Source organism: Artemia franciscana, chromosome 10 (assembly GCF_032884065.1).
Source record: "Artemia franciscana chromosome 10, ASM3288406v1, whole genome shotgun sequence".
Taxonomy (NCBI): domain Eukaryota; kingdom Metazoa; phylum Arthropoda; class Branchiopoda; order Anostraca; family Artemiidae; genus Artemia; species Artemia franciscana.
Genome location: NC_088872.1, coordinates 29,490,494 through 29,513,002, shown reverse-complemented (window position 1 = coordinate 29,513,002; position 22,509 = coordinate 29,490,494). Strand labels below are relative to the sequence as shown.

The window sequence follows — 22,509 nt, the reverse complement described above, 5'->3', positions numbered from 1 at the left end:
ACATTTCTTAGGGTCTTTGAGAAGTACTTCCCCTTCCAAAGAACAATACTAGTGCCTCATTTTTGCGTATGACAGAAAGAGTTAGCAACCCTTTGAGCCAACATAACGTGACATAGCCTAACGGTAGTAACGCTGAATTCGGTTGAATGCCAAGAGAGATTAAGAATCAACAATAATTTTTCTCTTCTGTTCATGTTATGCATGTAAACTAATGTTGCTTTGTCATTAAACATAGTCCTTCCTTAGATTTTCTAGAAAAAGGACGTGCGTGAACCAAACTGTCAGTTGCATGCATAACATTTGTGATATTGTTGATGGTTTCTAGGATCTGTTTTGGGACTAAAACAAGGAAGTATGAGATAACTATATTTTTCTAAAAAAAAAACTGCAATTTCTGGTAGAGACTCTACATCTACAAGCTTTTGTCACTTGTTGGTTATAGTATCTATAAAAACGGTTCAGCAAATTTCTTAAGCGAAATACATAATCATCATAATTTGTATCATTTTAAAGTCTGAAGACTAGAAATATAACGTATTATTGTGCGGTCGGTAAAACTTAGGCTTTACATGAACCATAATATCATACATTATAATTTCAAAAACGTAAGATAACACAAACCCAACAGGAGGATCCCTTTTACTACTACTACTAATACTAACAACTCACTGCAGCACCAAGCCGCCTGAGGACAACATAGCTAAACACGGTCCAACTTCATCCCAATCCATTCAAAGCCTCTCTCTTTACACCCTCCCAGGAAGTTCCCATTTCCTATAAATCTTTTCTTTCGACATTTCTTAAGATCTGTGAGATGTACTTCCTCCTCCAAAGAACAATACTAGTGCCACATTTTTGCGTATGACAGAAAGAGTTAGCATTCCTTTAAGCCAACATAACGTGACATAGCCTAATGGTAGCAACGCTGAATCCGGCTGAATGCCAAGAGAGATTAAAAATCAACAACAATTTTTCTCTTCTGTTCATGTTATGCAAGTAAACTCATGTTGTTTTGTCATTAAACACAGTCCTTCCTTAGATTTTATAGAAAAAAGGACCTGCGTGAACCAAACTGTCAGGTGCAAGCATAACATTGGTGATAATGTTGATGATTTCTAGGATCTTTTTGGGGACAAAAATAAGGAAGTATGAGATAACTATAGTTTTCTAAAAAAAAAAACTGCAATTTTTGGTAGTGACTCTACATCCACTAGTTTTTGTCACTTGTTGGTTATAGTATCTATAAAAATGGTTCAGCCAATTTCTTAAGTGAAATACATAATCATCATAATTTTTATCTTCTTAATCATTGTAAAATGTTTGAAGGGTCATGAGCTTAAATCTCTGTAGGGATATTTTAGCATTTTGGTGTTCGTGAGAGACAGAGAGGGAAGAGAGACAAAAAGAGAGGGATAGAGACAGAGAGAAAATAACATTAAGTAAAGAATCAGAATTGCAAGTTCATAGTATTTTAGCATCTTTGTTAATCACAACAGCAAAGTAGACGCTTAAAGTAGTAGATACTTAAATTTTTATATTAACTAAGACCAGTTATTTTGACAAAAAAAAGAGCCAGGGTTGACGAATTCTTCAGCCACTAAATTCTCTTTCATGCATACGCCGTACAAAATTCTAACGTAAAAACTGGGCTTACCTTAAATTCACAGGATTTGATGGTAAGCGAATGTTGGGAGTTTGCCTTGATATAACACATCAGTAAAAACTCTTGATGAAGGAAGACTTTACTTAATGGCTGAAAACCAATAGTCTTGTTTTCAGATACAGCTTTAAACGCATCAACTACCTGCATTGACGTGGAGTAACTAGAGACAGATGGACATGAAAGGGTTATGTTTCCCCTCTTTATAGCAATAGTATATACAACCTTAAAAGAAAATTGTATTCTTAATAGGATAAATATTTTATGGATCAAGAGATCAATATGGACACGGAAAGCCGGGAAATATCAATAATTGATACTAAAGTCAGGCATTTTTCTACATATAGTGCATATAACCTGATGGTAGCATTGCATTGTCTCTCTATTCCAAACATTATATGTAACGGTAACTGAATGACTTGATCCATAGCCAAGCACAACAAATCTGTGAAAACTGAACCATAACAGCACACTTACGCCACCTAAAGACTAGAGGATCATTTGCGATTTTGACGTGAAAATTCAGTGTAGTTTTTGTTTGATTAGGTGTTAATACCACTAGCTACTAACTATTTTTCTATGAAAGATTTTTTATTATATAATTAATGCTAAAATATAATGACAAGTATAGTAATAATAAGTAATGTAGTTCTATCACGTAACTCCTATCTTTCCCTAGAGAACGTCTCAATCCGAAGTGTGATATTCAAAACCAGTTATGTATAAATTAGAATTACTTATTGCACAATCGGACCCGTATTCAATTATATTTTATACTCAACTCCTACTTGAGTTTTCGGCATTGCTGAAATATAAGTATTGTCCATTTATTAGTGCTAAATTTTGTTCAAATAGATCTTTACACTGTTCTTATGGTTGATGGTACTATAAGCTATATTGTTGGTTCCTTCGACGATGCTTCAATGAAGAAGCCAAAAAAGAAACTACGGACTAATTTTTACCAAAAGAAAGAGTGCCTGGATCAAGGGGCAAAGATGCTTTAAGCCGCTATGTAATGGGCCTCCCTGACCTTACTCGTAATTGTAACTCACGTAACTTGGAGAAACAAGCCCATGTAATTGTTCAACAACGAAAGTCCCTTGTTTTCCGGCTTTCACTTATTCAGAAAACTAAGACTAATTCAATATTATCCGCTTTTTGATTAATCATGGAGTTACTACTTATTATTTATAATTCGTCTTTTGTCAATGTTAAATTCTAGTCATCATGACAATGACAAAACTACAGTCAGCACTTCCTAGTACGTTGTTATCTTCTGATTTGACTAATCGTCAAATCAGAAATATCCTGTTATAAAATACAAAGCCTTGAAGTTATCATTGAGGCTAAGCCTTGGTGTAATCAGCTTCTTGCCAAGGGAGACGAATTTGCAGCTAGTAACTATGGCGCTTTGCCTAGGACTATGGAAGCTGAGAAACAAAATTTAACAAAATATAGTTATGGAACTGTTGAAGGCAATACTAGGGATAATGACGAAATTGTTTTGCTTTTACAAAATAGTGTAATTCAGGCAAGGCAAACGAATCATACAGTTAGCTTACGTTTGTTTATGATTCTTCTCTTGTTACTTCGATGTGATTTGAACTGAAAATCAAACTAATTACAAGATCATTCCAGCATTTGTCTTTTCAACTCCAAAAGTTGTTGCAAGTAAACACAGGCGAACTATCAGTTGGTGACTCAATTGGCCTCGATTAATTTGTGTTGCTTAAATATTAGTAGCATAGAAAATAATGTCCATAAATTTATCAAATACTTACTGCTTTTGATATTTTACTTATCCAGCAACAGCTTAATCATCTAATTGATTTTTGAATAGTAACCGAAATCGTAAGATATTACCACTACAAAACCAGAGGAAAACAATCTGGCGGCCTTCTAAAGCCCCAAGCCATCTTTTGGCCAATCTGATTCGCTAGAGATCGAGTGATTTTGTTTTTGCTGCTCTATTCGATGAAATTGTTATTATACAATGCTAATTTTCCGCATGATGTTAGAAATCTTTATTGTTTAAGCAAGTATTATACAAGATGTCTCATTTTCAAATTCTTGTTTTGGAAATGCACTACCCATAATCTTAGTTGGCAGCTGATTGGGGAACTCAGCTGTGTTATTCTAAATGACGCACTCCAACATACCATCCTATTTAATTCGTTACCATTTGAATTTCGTATGATTGAAAAGGATAGCCCTTAAAAATAAATTGATAGCAGCTGGGATTATTGCATTAGTACCAGATTAAATAATCACTGACTTAAAGGTAGTGACGAGGGTAACGAGCATCTAGATCGTCATTAGTTTCAATTTATGCTCGAGATCAGTCTTGGGCTAAATACCTAGTTGAAACAGCCCCTCCACAGCCTGAAGCCTGTCTTTTTAGGTCTTGCTATACTGTAAAAAGAGTTTCAGAATTTCTTGAGCAGCATAATTGCAAATATTTTTGCTTCTATTTCAGTTCTGTGTTCTATTACATAGAGAGATTCCTCTGTAATTTATGCACTCTGCCTTATTCCTTTTTTGACGACAGGGATGATTACAGGCCATCTCAATTCCATTGGTACATATTCTTTATCTCGAACTTCGCACATCATCCGGCACAGCTCCTGGATGGTTGAGAGGAAGACATCGGTATATTTCAAGCGGTACTGAGTCTATTAGTTCTTCAGGAGTAGCATGATCTCACGAGTTTCACCAATCGTCGGTGGATCCAATAGATGTAAGAGTTTACCATTTGATGATCACGATAGTTGATGACCGTGACCCAGATTTGAGTGCAACAGGAGTAAGCCATTTCAGATATTGTAAGCGTAACTTATATCTGTCACAATTCGCTAAAATTTACTTCACTGTTAAAAACAAAGGTGAATTTAATATTCTCAAAAGACTGATAGGTCAAATATAAGTTCATTCCAAATGTTTGTAACTCATTGGCCATTTTCCTCCATAGTCCAGGCTAGTGTATTATTATTACTTTTGTTGAGCTTTTTACATTTTTTTCTTTTTATTTTTTGCTCTACTAGAATGTTTCCACTTTTAGCAGGTAATACACATGTTACAGTAGTAATAGACACGGCCCTTTAATAACAAGATAATGCATAAATGTTTTTGCAATTTTAGGTTGATACTTCAGCTTCATGATGAAAAAAGGAACTTCATGAAGGGAATTAGTAATGTTGGTTTTTCTTTACAGTCAAGTAATTTGCATAATTAGAACAATTTACATGGCTTACATGTATATATATATATATATATATATATATATATATATATATATATATATATATATATATATATATATATATAACAGGAGAGATTAAATGAAGAAAAATCTAGATACAATTTATTGGTAAGATTTATGGCTAATTTACCTTAACGTTCACAGTAACATTACCAGCCATAGCAGACTCAACGAAAATTTGCGATATGCTTTTGGAATTAGCCTTCAGTATAGGAATCTTCACAGTTATTTCTTTCATAGACGAGGAATCTTCAATAGACGACAAGGACGAGGCAACTGAAAAACAGAAAGTTTTAAAAGATTTGGATACAAAACGTAGAGTCAAGAGTTGTGATGACTTACATCCACGACATTTATAACATGTTATCTATGTGGTTCAGCCGTAACTTACCATTTTATTTAAATAAAGTTTACAAAGAGAAGAATATTTTTAGGTTTAAAGACATGACTTGAAATAGAATTTTAACTTCACATAATGGGATGAGGATAAGGGATCAACCTCACATTCAGGCTGCCCAACAGACCCCTTGGGACTAATAGTCTTAAGATCCAAAAGCAACCTTTTTACTAATCTACTTCCTGCTGGTTAAAGAATGATTATAAAGTTTACTTGAAAAAGGATTCGGATATCGGTTAGAACACAATATCTTCCCAGACGGCAAAGTTCAGTTCAATCCATCTTGGAAACTTAGAAATACGTAACAATAAAACTTGAGATTCTCAAAAAAGTTTTTGAGGGTTAAAGTCGTTTTTGCGTCAGGGTTAACAAAACCAGAACAAACAAAAATCCCATTCTCAATTTACAGTAACAGCAGTAATATCAATTTATTGCCAGGAACTAACATTGAAGTGTATTACTCTGTTTTTTTTTTTTTTTGTTTTTTTTAATGCTATCAAAGACTTTGACAGTGCTGATACAGGACTTACTTCTAACATAGTGCCCAACTGGCTGTTTCTCAAGATGAGGAGATACAAACAGCTCGATTGCCTCAATATCAGCTGATTCATTGTTAATACAGTAAATAGTAACAGGATACCAATCTTTACTAAGGGCAGGCTGGTCGTGATTGAATTCTAATGTTACTTTAGCCTTCCTGGGTCTTATTTCTACAGTTGGTTGTGGCATCCCTTCTCCAACATAATATGCATTCCATGGTCGCCTGAAAAAAAACGCAACTGAAAGAAAACAGCATCAAGAAAGTACTTCAGCCCGAAGGGTAAAAGCAAAATTTAAAGAAATCCCTACAATCATTTTTTTGTTATCATCACTATTATGGCGAGATGTAAATGTGTTCCCAATTTCAAGATTCTCTCCGTTGGGGATTAATGTTTTTTTTTTTGCTGTATTAAGTTGACTAAATAAAACAGATGAGGCATAAAGTCAAACTTCTGGTTTTGATTTCTGTGGACTTTGATGATCCAATCTGCACCTGCTAAGAAATGTAAGTGAAAACATTCATCAAAATTTCACTGTTATCCCAAACTTCATTTCCAACTACATGAGCCCTGCTCTCAGTTGGGGATTATTTTTTTTTTGCTGTATTGAGTTGACTAAATAAAACTCGTGAACCATAAACCCAAACCGTCTGGTTTGAATTTCTGCAGATTTTGATGGAGCAATTTACTGCATCTGCTTAAGAAAGGTAAGTAAAGACATTAATCCAAATTTCACTGTGATCACAAACTTCATATCCAACTACATGAGCCCTGCTCTCCGTTGGGGATTATTTTTATTTTTGCTGTATTGAGTTGAATAAATAAAACTCGTGAAGCATAAATCCAAACTTCCGGTTTGGATTTCAGCAAATTTTGATGAACCAATTTACTGCATCTGCTTAAGAAACATACGATTACCTTAAGAGCTAAAAACTTTAACAGCCTTAGTAAAAACATAGCTAAGCTAAATAAAAAGTTCTGTTAGTTTTTTTGCTAGGAATTGCTTGCTTGACAGGAGGTTCTCTGTGGGTTAAAAAAAGAAAAGAAAAAACAAGAGGCAAGAGCTCACATGGCACTTGTGATGAGGTTGGAAGACCCAAGAGCTCATATTGCACTTGTGACGAGGTCGGAACCTAAAATTCGACACGGTAATAGAGTTATCGATTTTGCTTCTCTTTGTTTATTGGCAATTATTACAAATATAAACTTGCAAATAGTGTTCCTCAGTCTCTTCTTGTTCGGTATTGTAACGCCTGTCCCACCAAGCTTCATCCTAATCTCTCCACTCTAAGCGCTTCCCAAGATTTCCAGTTTCCAAATCCAACCCCCCCCCCTCCCCCAAATTTCACAGGATCCGGTCTGTATTTAAAATAAGAGCTCTGAGACACGAGGCCCTTCTAAATATAAAATTTCATTAAGATACAATAACCCGTCCGTAAGTTAAAAATACCTCATTTTTTCTAATTTTTCCGAATTAACCGTCCTTCCACTCCCCCCCCCCCAGATGGTCAAATCGAGGAAACGACTATTTCTAATTTAATCTGGTCCGGTCCCTGATACGCCTGACAACTTTCAGCGATCGCTATATTGATCACGTATATAGTTTCGGAACTTCTTCATATAAAAATTGGGTTGGTTCGGGATTCGAATCCGAGACCTCTCACAACCTAAGCGGGAATCATACCCCTAGACCAGCAGGCCACAATTAAGAAGAACAATCATTTGCTTTATTAGCAAATAAAATTCTTCTCAACTATCTTGTTCGCTCACTCCCCCCCCCCCCCTAAAGATGGTCAAATCGGGAAAGAGACTATATATAATTTAATCTGGTCAGGTCCCTGATACGCCTGCCAACTTTCATTGTCCTAGCTTATCTAGAAGTGCCCGAACTAGAAAAACTGGTGCCGACAGACAGACAGACGGACAGAAATTGCGATCGCTATATGTCACTTGATAAACAACAAGTGCCATAAAAAGAAAAAAAAGAAAGAAAAATATGAGGTTCTCTGAGTCAGACCAGCAACAAATCTGTGCGAGAAGAATCATTGCCAGGCTTGTGGAAGAAATGCTATATATGCGTTCGAAAATTCACGTGAGTCACGAGACTGTGAAATTTTCAGGAAATACTGTAGCTAAAAGAGTTCCTTTCTCTACACAGATGGTATATAATACCGGGTATAGGAATGGGAAATGATTTTATTTGATAGGGTAGTCACCATAATTCTTAAATTATGGTATTACTATTAAATTAACGGAATTACTAAGCTGCAGGTTCCTTATGAGAAGATGGCCGTACTGTTGGCTTAATGCTGTTCATGATTCAAGTAAGCTAGTAGAAAAACTTTTATTTATTCAAAGTAAATAAATTTGAAATTTTATCGGGAAGGGTAAATACCTTTCTAAAGTAAGCTTAATTTAATTAAGAGAGCTTGTATAAGAGCTCGATTAGTAGTCTGGAAATTTTTTTAACTGAATACATTAAATAAACCTATACAAATTTGACTGAAACCGCTCTAGAGGCAACAGTCCCTCTTGAGTAAGAATTAGGAATCTATCAGGATGTTGTGGAATTACTTTTAACCAATTGTAACTGAGAAAAAAGACTCATTTCAAAACATGGTAAAAATTCCAAATAAATTTCTTATGGAAAAAATCTGAATTTTTTACGGCTAATAACGAAAGCTTGGACTGGTCACGTAAAACTGTGACAGTCATGGGTGAACTATCCAAAAGACAGCTTTTATGTTGTGACATCCCAAAGCTTTCATTTTCAGTCTTGAAATTTTTAATTTTTCTTGGTAACAAGAAACCACTTTTTAGGTTTTAGTGATTTTAAGATAAACCCTTTAATTTTTTCCAAATTTAATATATTTTGGAAAGAAAATTATTAAAAAAAAGTTCTCTTAAATACATTTTCATCTGACTCTCTTAAGTCTTTGATGATTTTATCATCATTTTTCACCTGCGATGGTCTCGATCCTGTATTTCTGCATTACTCCAAAAATCGTCTAATCTGGTCGATTTCTAGTAAAGCCTCATTATTATACGGCTTCTTACCGTTGATTTCAGGAGTTCAGCTTTTCTACCCAAGTCCAGGAAAAGTATTTCACTCTACTCAGTCCTCTTACTAGAGCTTTCGTCCTTCACATAGTTGGGTCTCACTTTGTTCAGGAGCGTGTTTGGACCGATTTTATTCAAGGATTGACTATTGACAGAAACGCTTACAGATACGCATACATATCTATTCACTATACTAAAGTTTAATATTCTTGTTATTTCTTTTCGCGAAAGTTTAATACTATAGTTCCGAATAAAATACATGAAAATGATTATACTATTGTAAATTGTTAAAATTTGACCCTCCCATTTCCACTCAAAATACTGCTATTTTAAAGCATTTCTAATGGTTATTTACTTTTCTCCCGAAACTTCTTCACAACAACTCTACTATTATACTGTATTTTGAGATTCTCCTAATCACTTTGAACATTTCAATGTATTCTTGATGGTAAAAATTCCACCTTTTGAGAGAGTTATATATTTTCCAACTTTACCTGTGACATGGTCGCAGAAACACCATGTTGGTCCATGTTGGCTGTCTTTCAATGAAACGAAGCAAAATGATGAGCATGGGATTCAAATATGAAATGAAGTAAGTAATACGTTTTACTATGTCATGATACGCCACCTGGCGGCTCAAAAATACTGTGAAGAGAAGCGGTAAAAAACATTTATTTTCGAAAAAGAACGATTGTAAGGTTTCTAGTGGCTTGTTAGGTTAAAAAACGTGCTAAATTTGACTGCTTTCTCATCTAGACATTACCTTCTGAGCCATCAACAGCCTAAGAAAAGTCTCGCATATTCACAGGACAGCCATAATTTTTGGTGCTGTTGATTAAAAACAAATATTTGAAACAGGTGAAAGATAAATTACCATAAACATACAGTTGTGACTCTTTATTAGCATTCACTCAGATATTAAAAATCGTAAAAAAACTGTCAATATTTTAGAGCACACTGCCTTTCGAATTACGATTAAAAAAAATGAAAATACAGAAAAATGGGCATAATAGTTCATAGGGTAGTAGAGAAATTACTAAAGCCTTTTTTATACGAATAATAATGAAAATGAGGACTTTCATTATTATTGGTATAGAAACTTTTTGTAATTTTTCCAGTGAAACGTTACACCAAACGTTTTCCTGTCATTTTAGTTGTAGAGAGATAGACGTACATGGAAAACCTAATCACAATATTCATCGTCTAATATACCCACGTTGGTGCCTGTAAGTATGTGTTTTTAGGATCTTTTCCACGTTTGCAAGTAATATCTCAGAAACCTATTTTCGCAAACCCAAAACCAGAGACACATTTAGAGTTAAAAAGAGGCAAATCTTCAAGCGCTATCGAAGCTCTTGAGAACGTTTACAACATAAATAACTCAAAAGTTTCAGCAAGTGTTCAAGTTTGTGTGTGCATTTTTCTCCGTGCCGGCTCTAGTCTCTTCCGGTCAAGTTTTGAATGCCTCCCACCAAAGAAAAAGCATTCCTTCACACTGAAAATTAAGGGTAAAGCGATTAATACATATCCATACCAGAAAAGACCTTGTTTTGTGATGTTTTCTGGAAGAAATTCTGCTGAAACAATTATTTCCTCAAGTCTTGAGCAATCCATAAAAGAGCCCACCACCTTCATGTAGCTTTAAGAGAGTTTCGAGAACTCTTATGGATGAGGCTGTTACTGCTTCCAGACTTATTTCTGGGTTTATAGATACAAAAAAAAAAAAATAATCCATACAATTATTGTGGTGCCTCACATCCTTAGCGGACATTTTTTTTATGAAAATTTTTGTTGATTTTGATGGGATAGAGGTAATTGGCGATACTCGTTACTGATTTATTCTGTTTTCTATGCATTTTTTCTTGGTAACTGAAATCGAGACAGCGACTTTCTATTTGTTCCACCGATCAAGTACAACTTAAAAGTCATAGTTCTAATCCATACATACTCTTGTGTTGGACAGATTTGGTTCTTATTTTATGGAGCTCACGAAATTTTGAACACTAGATTACTGGTTTTGATGTTCATTGTAATTAGTAAAATCCTTTCTACATGTTTCGTGTTCCTAAGTATTGATTACCGGCAAAACAAAAACTTGGCCAAACTGTGATACTGCTCGTCTCGTCGTTCCACTACAGGTTGCTTAAATTTTTCTTGATCAATCTTAACTAAATATTCTTTTCATTTTGGATACAACAGACACTTCAAAAGTTAACGAGGTGGTTTCAGCCAGTAATTTTCAAAAGGAACAATGGCCACTTCACACTCTACGCACAAACATTTTAAATTGTCTTGGTTAATACTCTGAGATTGCAAAATTTCTATGCGTTGTATTTAAATATAAATAAAAAAGCTCCGGTCTGAAGGACGAAATGTAAGCATCTTCCGGATGCGGAGTGGGCTTAAAGTATAGCCCATATGGGCATCGTAAGGATACACCAGAAAAGCCTGCGTCAGCTCTGTGTTTGGTAATTTTATATTATGCAACAGTCATATGGCTGTTAGAGCACATATTCCATTTGGTAGAAGTTGATAAGGCTCGCATTATAAGATCAATAGATTAAGGTCAAAGTTTTACATTATGAATAAAACATAAGAAAATTAACTTCTGCGGGCTTACAACAGAATAGAAGCTAATCTGCAACAATTTGATTTTTTTGGTTCTTTAAAAAAATAAAAGACAGATTTTACAACGTTTATTAAGGCTACTAAAAGTTCTTAAAAAAGAAACCACTCAGGAAATAGCGAAACTATAAAGAAACGACACGTATTGTTTATTGTTTTTGTTCCTGGTAGAGGTTTAGATTTCATAAAAAAAAAATTGTCTGATTCACCAAAATGCGACCTTCGGTTTGAGGAGATAAAATTTGCATGTTAAATAAGGTCCTTTCCGAGAAAAGGACACTTTCTGGGAGTATTTCAAGATTCTGTATCAATTTCTTTTCGTTTTTTAGCTTACTAAACAACAAATGCATGTCTATGGTAATTTGTCATTCAACTGTTTCAAGTTTTTTTATTTTATTTGTTTTTAATCACCATCTCCAGAAATTAGGACTCTCCTACTCATCTGTGAAAATGTGATGCATTTCTGCACCTTGTTAGTGGCTTAGAGATAATGTCTTTTTGAAAGACCAGTTCAATTAAGCGCGTAATCGTGTCAAACAAAACACAAGAGAGCATCACAATCACATCTTTTTTCACAAATTTAATCGTTTTTGCCACTTCTTTTTACGGTATTTTGAGGCACCAGAAGGCGCATCATGACGTAGCAACGTGCTTTAGATATCAAATTACTTTCTTCATTTCATATCTGAATCTTATGCTTATAATTGCACGTCGTTTCTGTGAAAACATTCAATATGTATCATTACGATGTTCCTATGACCAATCCCTCAAAAAAAAAAATTCACAATTAAATACAAATACAAATGTTCAAAATAAATAGGAGAATTTCAAAATCAAATAAAAAAGTAGTGTCTTGAAGAGATTTCGAGAAAAAAGAAAAGACTCCCTATAAATATTTGAAAATGCAATATTTCTTGGAGTTAGAGACTCCTAACTTGTGCTACACTTACCTTAGCGTAAAAAAAAAAAAAAAAAAAAAAAAAAAAAAACAGATACAGCAAAATATAAACATCGTTGAAATTAAGAATATATACAATTCGTTATAATCGCTTTCAATTTCAGAGGTTCCAAAAATATACTTTACAACCTGTCCTTGGGCCAATGTCGGGCTTAAAATTCAACCTGTTCTACATGGTTACGAGCCAGGGCGCCTTAATATTCTGAATCAGCGCAATCGTTTACCCTAAGACCACTCTCAAACCAATTACAACATATATGTGCAACTTCCTGAAAAATACAAGCCTGGGGATCAAAAACTATTTGGATCCTACGGTAGCACTGAGGAATGATCTCTGCTTGGGGGTCGGGGTTTGATCTCACCTTCCAAAGGCCCGGTGGGAAAGGGGTCCGTCAGTTAACTAAATTCCCACAAAACACCGATGGATGCCCTAAGCGCCACAAATGGCCGAAAAGAAGCTATTTATATATATATATATATATATATATATATATATATATATATATATATATATATATATATATATATATATATATATATATATATATATATATATATATATATATATATATATATATATATATATATATATATATATATATATATATATATATATATATATATATATATATAAAAATATATATATATATATATTTTTTTCTTTTCATTATCACTGAAGGACAGTTTTGGACGTTTTGAATGGATTGCACTTTGTTTGTCTTTCCATTCAGAGCTTTTGCATAGCTTTGTGCAAACCAGCTTGGAATAAACCTAATAACCTTCATTCCAAGTCTTCTGCGATATTGTAAGCAGCTCCAAGTTAGGCACGACCTTAGATTACAGAGATAAAACTTGGAACCTCCGAAGATATAGATGATAAGCGATATCAGGGACCAAATACCATTTCTAGCCTTCTAACAGCGACAAAATTGTTCAATAAGGACACGGTTTTTCACTTAAGTTAACATCTCTAATTGAATTCTCTTTTCTTGATTTCAGGAAATTAGGCAGCAAACAGGTTAATAGCAAAGACCTACAAAGATTTTACAGACAAAATGCATACCTTGGGGCATTTAGCTCAGGGCTAATTTTCAAGAGGCTAAATTCTTCAGCTTGGAAACCTTCACTATGAAAAAGAACATAGCGACCACTCAAGTTTCCCATAAACGTAGATACAGAAAGAATCTATAAGAAAAAGGAATGTAACTCACACATCTATACGGTTATAAAATTTAATTGAACTGAAATACAGCAGAGCTATTCGCGACCCTCGTACCCACACTTTAGATGTGAAATCAGAGGTAACATTTAATCTAGAAGTTCTTCACGTCCAATCACTTTTCCAAGATGCATCAAATGGCACATACAAAAATCTTCAAAACTGAAAAATCTTCAAAAACTGAGGCAACACTAAAGTGCTGCCTAAGTAAATAGCCATTTTTGGCTATTAATAATAAGTAACGATCTGTTACTTATTAGTCGGTCTAAAGTTGGTTTGGCACAGAGTGTTAACAAGGCAAGTTCCTCTTTCGAAAAAATGGGTTTATCTTTAAATATAACTAAATGTGAATATTCGTCGTTTAATGGTCAGGTATGTGGGACTTAAATTGCCTTTTTTTTTGTTGCTCTCCGTATTCCTAGTCGCAGGTGGCTCTGAGGAAGAAAACTGCGTCTGACATTAAAGATAAATAAAAAAAATAGGTTAGGCTAAAATAGTTGCAAATCATGGTTGTAGGTCTTTTTGTGTCAGGTCTTAACTCTTTGCTTCGAGAAAGTGATCTGAAGTCAAAGCCCCATTTATTATTTCCGGTATCGTAAGTATTCTATTTATTTACTATGTTCTTACCGTCATAAAAACTTATTAGTTCGGTGTAATGCAACTGATATTATGCACACTCTACACTATCATCACTACGAGCTTACTTCTGAAGCGTGCTTAAGACTGAGACCTCATTTCATTTTCTTTTTTGCTCCACTTTTTTTCATTGTATTGGGGTTACAAATTAACATAAACACAAGTCCTCAATGTATTTTTGTTTAGTTTTTCTTCCCCTGCCACTTTGTATGTAAAAGATGGTCGTAGAAACTTGGGAAGGGCTTAATTCAATGGGAAATTTAATGATATACTGCCTTTTAAAGAGTCAGAAGGGATTGGAGGGCAGCCTATAGGGACGTTTTCAGATACCCGCAGCCACGTAGTCCCCGAGACATTCAATCAAAAATTTGAGATAGTAATTTTTGATAGTAATTTGATAGTTGAGTTGGTGACACCATGTGCTATCCCCTGCCTAGCTTGTCATTTTTGGGGATTATTAAGGTGGGCGACTGGATTTTTTTTTTAATTTTGTTTATATTTTTTGTGTTGGTATTTTTTCCTCCCCTGTTCTTTCCCGGCCATGGAGCCTTATGAGGGAGATTGTCCCCCAAAGCAGTTTTTTTATGAAATTTATTGTTAAATAAAGAACTCAGAATTCAGTAGTTTTTTCCCCAGCCACTGTATATGGAAGCGATAGTCACAGAAGGGATAGCTTCATTCGATTTAAAATTGAATGATCTAGTGCCTTTTAAAGAGTCGAAAGTGATTGAAGGGCAGCCTCTTGCGCCATTTTTAGATATCCGCGGCCGCGTAACCCCTGGACATTCAATCAAAAATTTGAGACAATAATTTTGTTCAAAAGAGTCAAAAGATTCAACAGATATGTCACCAAACATTACGGGACCACGTAGCCCCTGTGGAGGTGTCGTAAACAATGTCAATTACCAATTGTTTTAAACATGGGCTGAAAAATGAATAAGGGGAACTTGTTCCATGTCGGGTGTTAGATTGGCTTGAAACTTTCAGGGATGTTCTCTGGGTTAAAAGGATAAAATATTTTTTGAGATGGCAGCGAGGGTAGGAAGCCCGGGAATAAGCCAAGAGAATTTTTGTCCCTTATCAGTTTAAAACTTACAACTCAAAGTCCTCGGGTCACGAGAAAATTATTGTCAACAAAATTCCCGTGTATACACCCCACACCCCACAATAAATGGGGCCTAAAGAAGGCCAAAAAACTTTTCCTTTTCCCATGAAACGTATATCGTGAAGTTCTTGGGTTAAGGGGACCCCATTATATGATGATAAACAGAAAAAAAGTTGGTTCCGAAAAGAGAGTAAAAAACTTAATTTCTCTTGCCCCATCTCATGGAAGGGTAATTATGGGAACTAGGGAGGGAGCTCATTCAAGTAAAAATTCGAGGCTACAATGGAATTCCAAAAAGTGTTTTGAGAGCAATCTGTCTCCATTGCCCTTATCTGCTGCCCAGACCTCCAGTAAGTCCCGTGATGTTGAACCCAAATTTTGAGATGGTGCTTTTGTTCAGACATTTTGAGAGGTCTGATAAGGATGCCTCCAGAGCTAAGATAACCTCAACAGCCCAGGGCCAATGGAGAAAAATTATGGGATCGTTTGCTAGAACAAGATTTCCATAGTTGCACAAAGGTATAATCAAGAAGCCACGTTGGCACCTGAGTAAATAAAAGGACGCTACCTATATGCACTCGACTTTTCAAAGTATCAGCAACTACTCGGGAATGTCTAAGGGATTAAGTTGAAATCTTCAGGCAGTGTTAGAAGGGGTCAAGTGGATCTCAAATTTTTGAGAAATTTTTCAAACTTTGAGAGGGACAGGGGTAGATCAATACAGTATGTTTTTCTAGGTCCTCGAAATAGCATATCTGAAACATCTCGGCAACACCTAGGGGAAAAACGTTTATCCTTTACCTTTTCCCCATGAAGAGTACCTTTTCCCCAGGTACTACTGGGGAAAAGGGAAGAAAGTAAAGGAATGGGATAGGATGAGTAAGGGGACTTCAAATCTTCTGTCGGGAGGTATCGGGATGTGCTGAAATGTTTTGTCATGGGGTAAAATGTTTTGGTACTTTAAGCCCCTATGGGACTTGTAATCTTGCATAGTTAGGCAGCAAGGTAAGTCAAAAGACGCTGCTAGGTATGTGCTGCTAGGTTATCAGAATGGCATATCAGCAATATCTTAGGAACCGGTTGGGGCATCAAGTTAGAACTTCCAGGAGGAAGTGTTGAGAGGGAAGGGGCAAGTTAATCATAATTTTTGACTTGGGGGGGAGCAAACCTTAATTTTGACTTGGTGGTGGGAGAAGAGTTAAATCAAAAAGATACCGTGTCCATGCGTATCCATGCCATTGGAATAGCATATTTGCCATATTTTTTGGAAACAGATTGGGTGATGAAGTTGAAACTTTTAGGTACTGTTGGGGAAAGAATGGGGAGAAGATGGAGCAAGGGGACTTCAAATTGTGTGCTAGGAGGGAGGAGAAGGGGTTAAACATTTTTTTTCTCGATCCACAAAACGTTTTAACTCTGAGCCCGTTAGGATTGATAAGCTGCACAGTTATGCAGCTAAGTAAATCAAAAGGGACATCTGACGGCACATCTGCAACATCTCGGGAATGAATTTGGGTATCAAGTTGAGACTTCCAGGGAGTGTTGGGGGGCAGTCAAGTTAACAATGAGCAATAGCTTGGGTGAGAGGGTAGAGATAAATCATAAGAGACTATATGCACCCAAGTTATCAAAGTCCAATATGTGCAATATATCGGGAACAGCTAAGGGGATGCAGTTAAAACTTTTAGATGCTGTAATAGAGAGAAGAGGGAGGGGCTAGGGGACTTCACATTTTGTAATGTGGGGATGGGCTTAATATGTTTTGTCTCCGGTCAACCAAACGTTTTCGCGTTATAGACTACTATAGGACTTCCATAGCCTATCCATGGTGAAGTAGCGTAGTAAATCAAAACATTATTTGTTGTGTCAGGTTATCAAAATATTGTATCTGCACTACTTTATTGAAGCTCAAGCTGAAAAAGACCAAGCTGAAACTTTTAAGATTTTTGGCGCAGGATTGGCGGCATTTATACAATAAATTTTAATCTTAAGGAAGGGGGACAGGAAGGGACAAACATATCTTGTCTCAAATCAATCCAAAATCGTTAGCACTTTAAGCCCCAACAGTAATAAAATCTAACCACGGTGAAGTAGCAATATAGATGGAAAGACACTGAATTTACCAAGGTTAACAAAATAGGGAATCTGAAATGCTTAAAGAACAGCTTGTGAGACCGAGTTGAAAATTCCACGGGGTAACTCAGGGTCCAGTGGACCTCACGTTTGGACTTGAGGAGGGAGAAGAAGTAAGCCTAGATCAAAATAGCAAATTTCCAGTAGCTCGGGGTTGGCTTGGGAGATACAGCTTAAAATTTCAGGTATTGCGGGGAGGGGCCAAGGGGACTTCAAATTCTTTGTCAGGGGGGGGGGGGGGGATTATAATTGTTGTCTCCAATCCATGTATACGTCCCTATTTAGAATCTCTCAAGAGAATTAAAATTCTTTCGCGTCTAAGTAGCGAGGTAAATCCATAGACACTATGTGGTATGATGCTGAAATATTAGCGGATCTTCAATATTTCTGGATTGACCTGGGGTATTAAGTTGAAACTTTCAGTGAAAGCTAGGGGATCAAGCAAACCTCAGGTTTGGACGTAGCAGTGGGGTAGAAGGAGTGAGGGAGACATAAAAAAGTTTTTTCCGATCTATCTAAACAAGCAATTGAAAAAAAAAAAAAAATTTGCCAATCTTTCAATAAATTGAGATTATGAATATTTATAAATTGTGATAGAGAGGGAGCTCATTCAAGTAGAAATTCGAGGCTACAATGGAATTCCAAAAGTGTTTTGAGAGCAATCTGTCTCCATCCAGTGCCCTTATCTGCTGCCCAGACCTCCAGTAAGTCCCGTAATGTTGAACCCAAATTTTGAGATGGTGCTTTTGTTCAGACATTTGAGAGGTCTAATAAGGATGCCTCCAGAGCTAAGATAACCTCAACAGCCCAGGGCCAATGGAGAAAAATTATGGGATCGTTTGCTAGAACAGGATTCCCATAGTTGCACAAAGGTATAATCAAGAAGCCACGTTGGCACCTGAGTAAATAAAAGGACGCTAACTATATGCACTCGACTTTTCAAAGTATCAGCAACTACTCGGGAATGGCTAAGGGATTAAGTTGAAATCTTCAGGCAGTGTTGGAAGGGGTCAAGTGGATCTCAAATTTTTGAGAGATTTTTCAAACTTTGAGAGGTACAGGGGTAGATCAATACAGTATGTTTTTCTAGGTCCTCGAAATAGCATATCTGAAACATCTCGGCAACGCCTAGGGGAAAAACGTTTATCCCTTACCTTTTCCCCAGTAAGAGTACCTTTTCCCCAGGTACTACTGGGGAAAAGGGAAGAAAGTAGAGGAATGGGACAGGATGAGTAAGGGGACTTCAAATCTTCTGTCGGGAGGTATCGGGATGTGCTGAAATGTTTTGTCATGGGGTAAAATGTTTTGGCACTTTAAGCCCCTATGGGACTTATAATCTTGCATAGTTAGGCAGCAAGGTAAGTCAAAAGATGCTGCTAGGTATGTGCTGCTAGGTTATCAGAATGGCATATCAGCAATATCTTAGGAACCGGTTGGGGCATCAAGTTAGAACTTCCAGGAGGAAGTGTTGAGAGGGAAGGGGCAAGTTAATCATAATTTTTGACTTGGGGGGGGGAACAAACCTCAATTTTGACTTGGTGGTGGGAGAAGAGTTAAATCAAAAAGATACCGTGTCCATGCGTATCCGTGCCATTGGAATAGCATATTTGCCATATTTTTTGGAAACCGATTGGGGGATGAAGTTGAAACTTTTAGGTACTGTTGGGGAAAGAATGGGGAGAAGATGGAGCAAGGGGACTTCAAATCGTGTGCTAGGAGGGAGGAGAAGGGGTTAAAAAAAATTTTCTCGATCCACAAAACGTTTCAACTCTGAGCCCACTAGGATTGATAAGCTGCACAGTTATGCAGCTAAGTAAATCAAAAGGGACATCTGACGGCACATCTGCAACATCTCGGGAATAAATTTGGGTATCAAGTTGAAACTTCCGGGGAGTGTTGGGGGGGGGGGGGCAGGCAAATTAACAATGAGCAATAGCTTGGGTGAGAGGGTAGAGATAAATCATAAGAGACTACATGCACCCAAGTTATCAAAGTCCAATATGTGCAATATATCGGGAACAGCTAAGGGGATGCGGTTAAAACTTTTAGATGCTGTAATAGAGAGAAGAGGGAGGGGCTAGGGGACTTCAAATTTTGTAATGTGGGGATGGGCTTAATATGTTTTGTCTCCGGTCAACCAAACGTTTTCGCGCTATAGACTACTATAGGACTTCCATGGCCTATCCATGGTGAAGTAGCGTAGTGAATCAAAAACATTATGTGTTGTGTCAGGTTATCAAGATATTGTATCTGCACTACTTTATTGAAGCTCAAGCTGAAAAAGACCAAGCTGAAACTTTTGAGATTTTTGGCGCAGGGTTGGTGGCATTTATACAATAAATTTTAATCTTAAGGAAGGGGGACAGGATGGGACAAACATATTTTGTCTCAAATCAATCCAAAATCGTTAGCACTTTAAGCCCCAACAGTAATAAAATCTATCCACGGTGAAGTAGCAATATAGATGGAAAGACACTGCATTTACCTAGGTTAACAAAATAGGGTATCTGAAATGCTTAAAGAACAGCTTGTGAGACCGAGTTGAAACTTCCACGGGGTAACTCGGGGTCCAGTGGACCTCACGTTTGGACTTGAGGAGGGAGAAGAAGTAAGCCTAGATCAAAATAGCAAATTTGCAGTAGCTCGGGGTTAGCTTGGGATATACAGCTTAAAATTTCAGGTATTGCGGGGAGGGGCCAAGGGGACTTCAAATTCTTTGTCAGGGGGGGGGGGAATTATAATTGTTGTCTTCAATCCATGTATACGTCCCTATTTAGAATCTCTCAAGAGAATTAAAATTCTTTCGCGTCTAAGTAGGGAGGTAAATCCATAGACACTATGTGGTATGATGCTGAAATATTAGCGGATCTTCAATATTTCTGGATTGACCTGGGGTATCAAGTTGAAACTTTCAGTGAAAGCTAGGGGATCAAGCAAACCTCAGGTTTGGACGTAGCAGTGGGGTAGAGGGAGTGAGGGAGACATAAAAAAGTTTTTTCCGATCTATCTAAAGAAGCAATTGAAAAAAACAATTTTTGCCAATCTTTCAATAAATTGAGACAAAAGCAATTTAAATGTTGACTCGATTTTTGATCTTCTAAAAGTGAATCAATAGCTAATATGGGTAAAAAGGTTTTACAAAATCACCAGGCAGCTAGGTTAAATGTAAGACCGAGGAGAATTGCATCAGTGGAATCTAAGAAAAGGATCATTTTGCAAAAAAAAATAATTTATATTCATTTTATTTTATTTTATCCAGTCGCTTCAGTGTTCTCATTGAAGCAACTCTCACTAACTTCTGTGGTGCTCAATCACAGTAGCATCAATTGTATATACATATATTGTTTGTTTTTTTAAATTTTTTATTTTATTTGATCTTAGGCTTTAGAGATTATTTCACATGTTATCTTTGTTTTTAGCACTGAAAACGCCTTGTTTTATACAGGCAAAATATCCACGTCGTTTTAGTTTGTCTTTTCCTTCTACTGGTCGTAATCCGGTTTGTTTTTTTTTATCTTGAAATTTTGGTTCTCCATTTGTTTTTGTCAGGGCTGGCCAGATCGGCTTTAGGTCTTTATTTTTTTTTTCCGGCGTAGAGGAATAGAAGGAGTAGCTGTTATAAGAAAACAACAACTCTGAAACGATCTCATTTGATTGAAAGTCGATAATTCTAGTGCCCTTTTTAAGAATCAAAAGTGATTGGAGGGCAATCAGCTCCCTGCCACGTCCATTTATTCTCCAAACACATCCAATCAAAGTTTTGAGACAACCATTTTATTCACCACAGTTGAGAAGTCCTACAACTATATCACTGGGGATGTCAGCCCCCCAGAGCCCTCGGGACAAGGGCTGTAAGTTCTGCAATTCACCCATTGTTTACATATAGTATTTGTCATTGGGAAAGGGGGCATATTTTATTTTTGGTGTTCAAGGCCAAAAACATTCAGGTAAATCTTCCAGAGAACGTTGAGGGGAGTGTTGAACTAAATCAGAACACGTTATGTGCATGCAGGTTGTCAAAAAGACGTTATTCAAGAATGACCGAGGGTATTAAATTGGAACTTTCAGGAAATAATGAGAGGGATGATCAATTGACCAAAAAGGCAACAGTTGCACGCTCCTACTACTGCTACTACTACTACTACCATTACAACCCCTACTGCTTCTTTAGTGACTACTACTAAGGTTGTGGATATTGAGGTATTAAATTTGAGGAAATGTTGGGGGGGAAGTTTAACTAACTCAAAACATACTAATAACATAGCTATTGTCAAAAGGGCGAATCAGCAATATATCGGAAAAGGCTTATCTTATTAAGCTGAAATTTCCAGGGTAAACTACTGCTACTACTACTACTACTACTTCTCCTACTACGACTATTAATATGATATATATTAGTACGGGAAAGCTGAACTAAATCAAAACACAATGTGTGCATGCAGGTTATCAAAAGGGTGTTTTCAGGAATGGCTTAGGAATATTAAGTTGGAACTTTCTAGGAATGCTTAGGGGGAAGACCAATTAACCAAAAGGCAATACGTGCATTGTGCACCCTACTAATGCTCACTAATGCTCATACTACTACTGTTACTCCAACTACTGCTTCAACTGCAGCTAATACTAAGGCTAAGAGTATTAAGGTGAAAATTTTAGGAAGTCGAAATAAGGAAGAAGTCGATCTAAATTAAAACACAATATGGGCATATAGGTTATCAAAAGGGCATATGGACAATATTATAGCGACGGCTTATAATACTAAGTTGAGAATCCTAGGGCTTGATGAGCCGGAAGTTCAACTGACCAAAAGGAACACACTACTAGTGCTACTAGTACAACAGATACTACCTTTAGTACTACTACTAATCTTACTACTACTGCTAGCAGTAATACTCCTACTACTATTCCTATGACTACCGCT

At 36.4% G+C, this 22,509-nt stretch overlaps 1 protein-coding gene across 2 annotated transcripts in view; it reads right to left on the bottom strand.

Annotated features, from left to right (window-relative positions):
- The window catches only part of LOC136032038 (trafficking protein particle complex subunit 11-like), a 155,589-nt gene that overhangs the window by 79,626 nt on the left and 53,454 nt on the right, over window positions 1-22,509 (bottom strand). For both annotated transcript variants that reach the window (XM_065712128.1, XM_065712129.1), the window contains exons 13-16: window positions 13,562-13,683; window positions 5,847-6,079; window positions 5,050-5,195; window positions 1,655-1,885 (exon numbers count right to left, since the gene is read on the bottom strand). In XM_065712128.1, coding sequence (XP_065568200.1) covers window positions 1,655-1,885; window positions 5,050-5,195; window positions 5,847-6,079; window positions 13,562-13,683 — 732 coding nt within the window. The remainder of the gene's footprint in view (window positions 1-1,654; window positions 1,886-5,049; window positions 5,196-5,846; window positions 6,080-13,561; window positions 13,684-22,509) is intronic.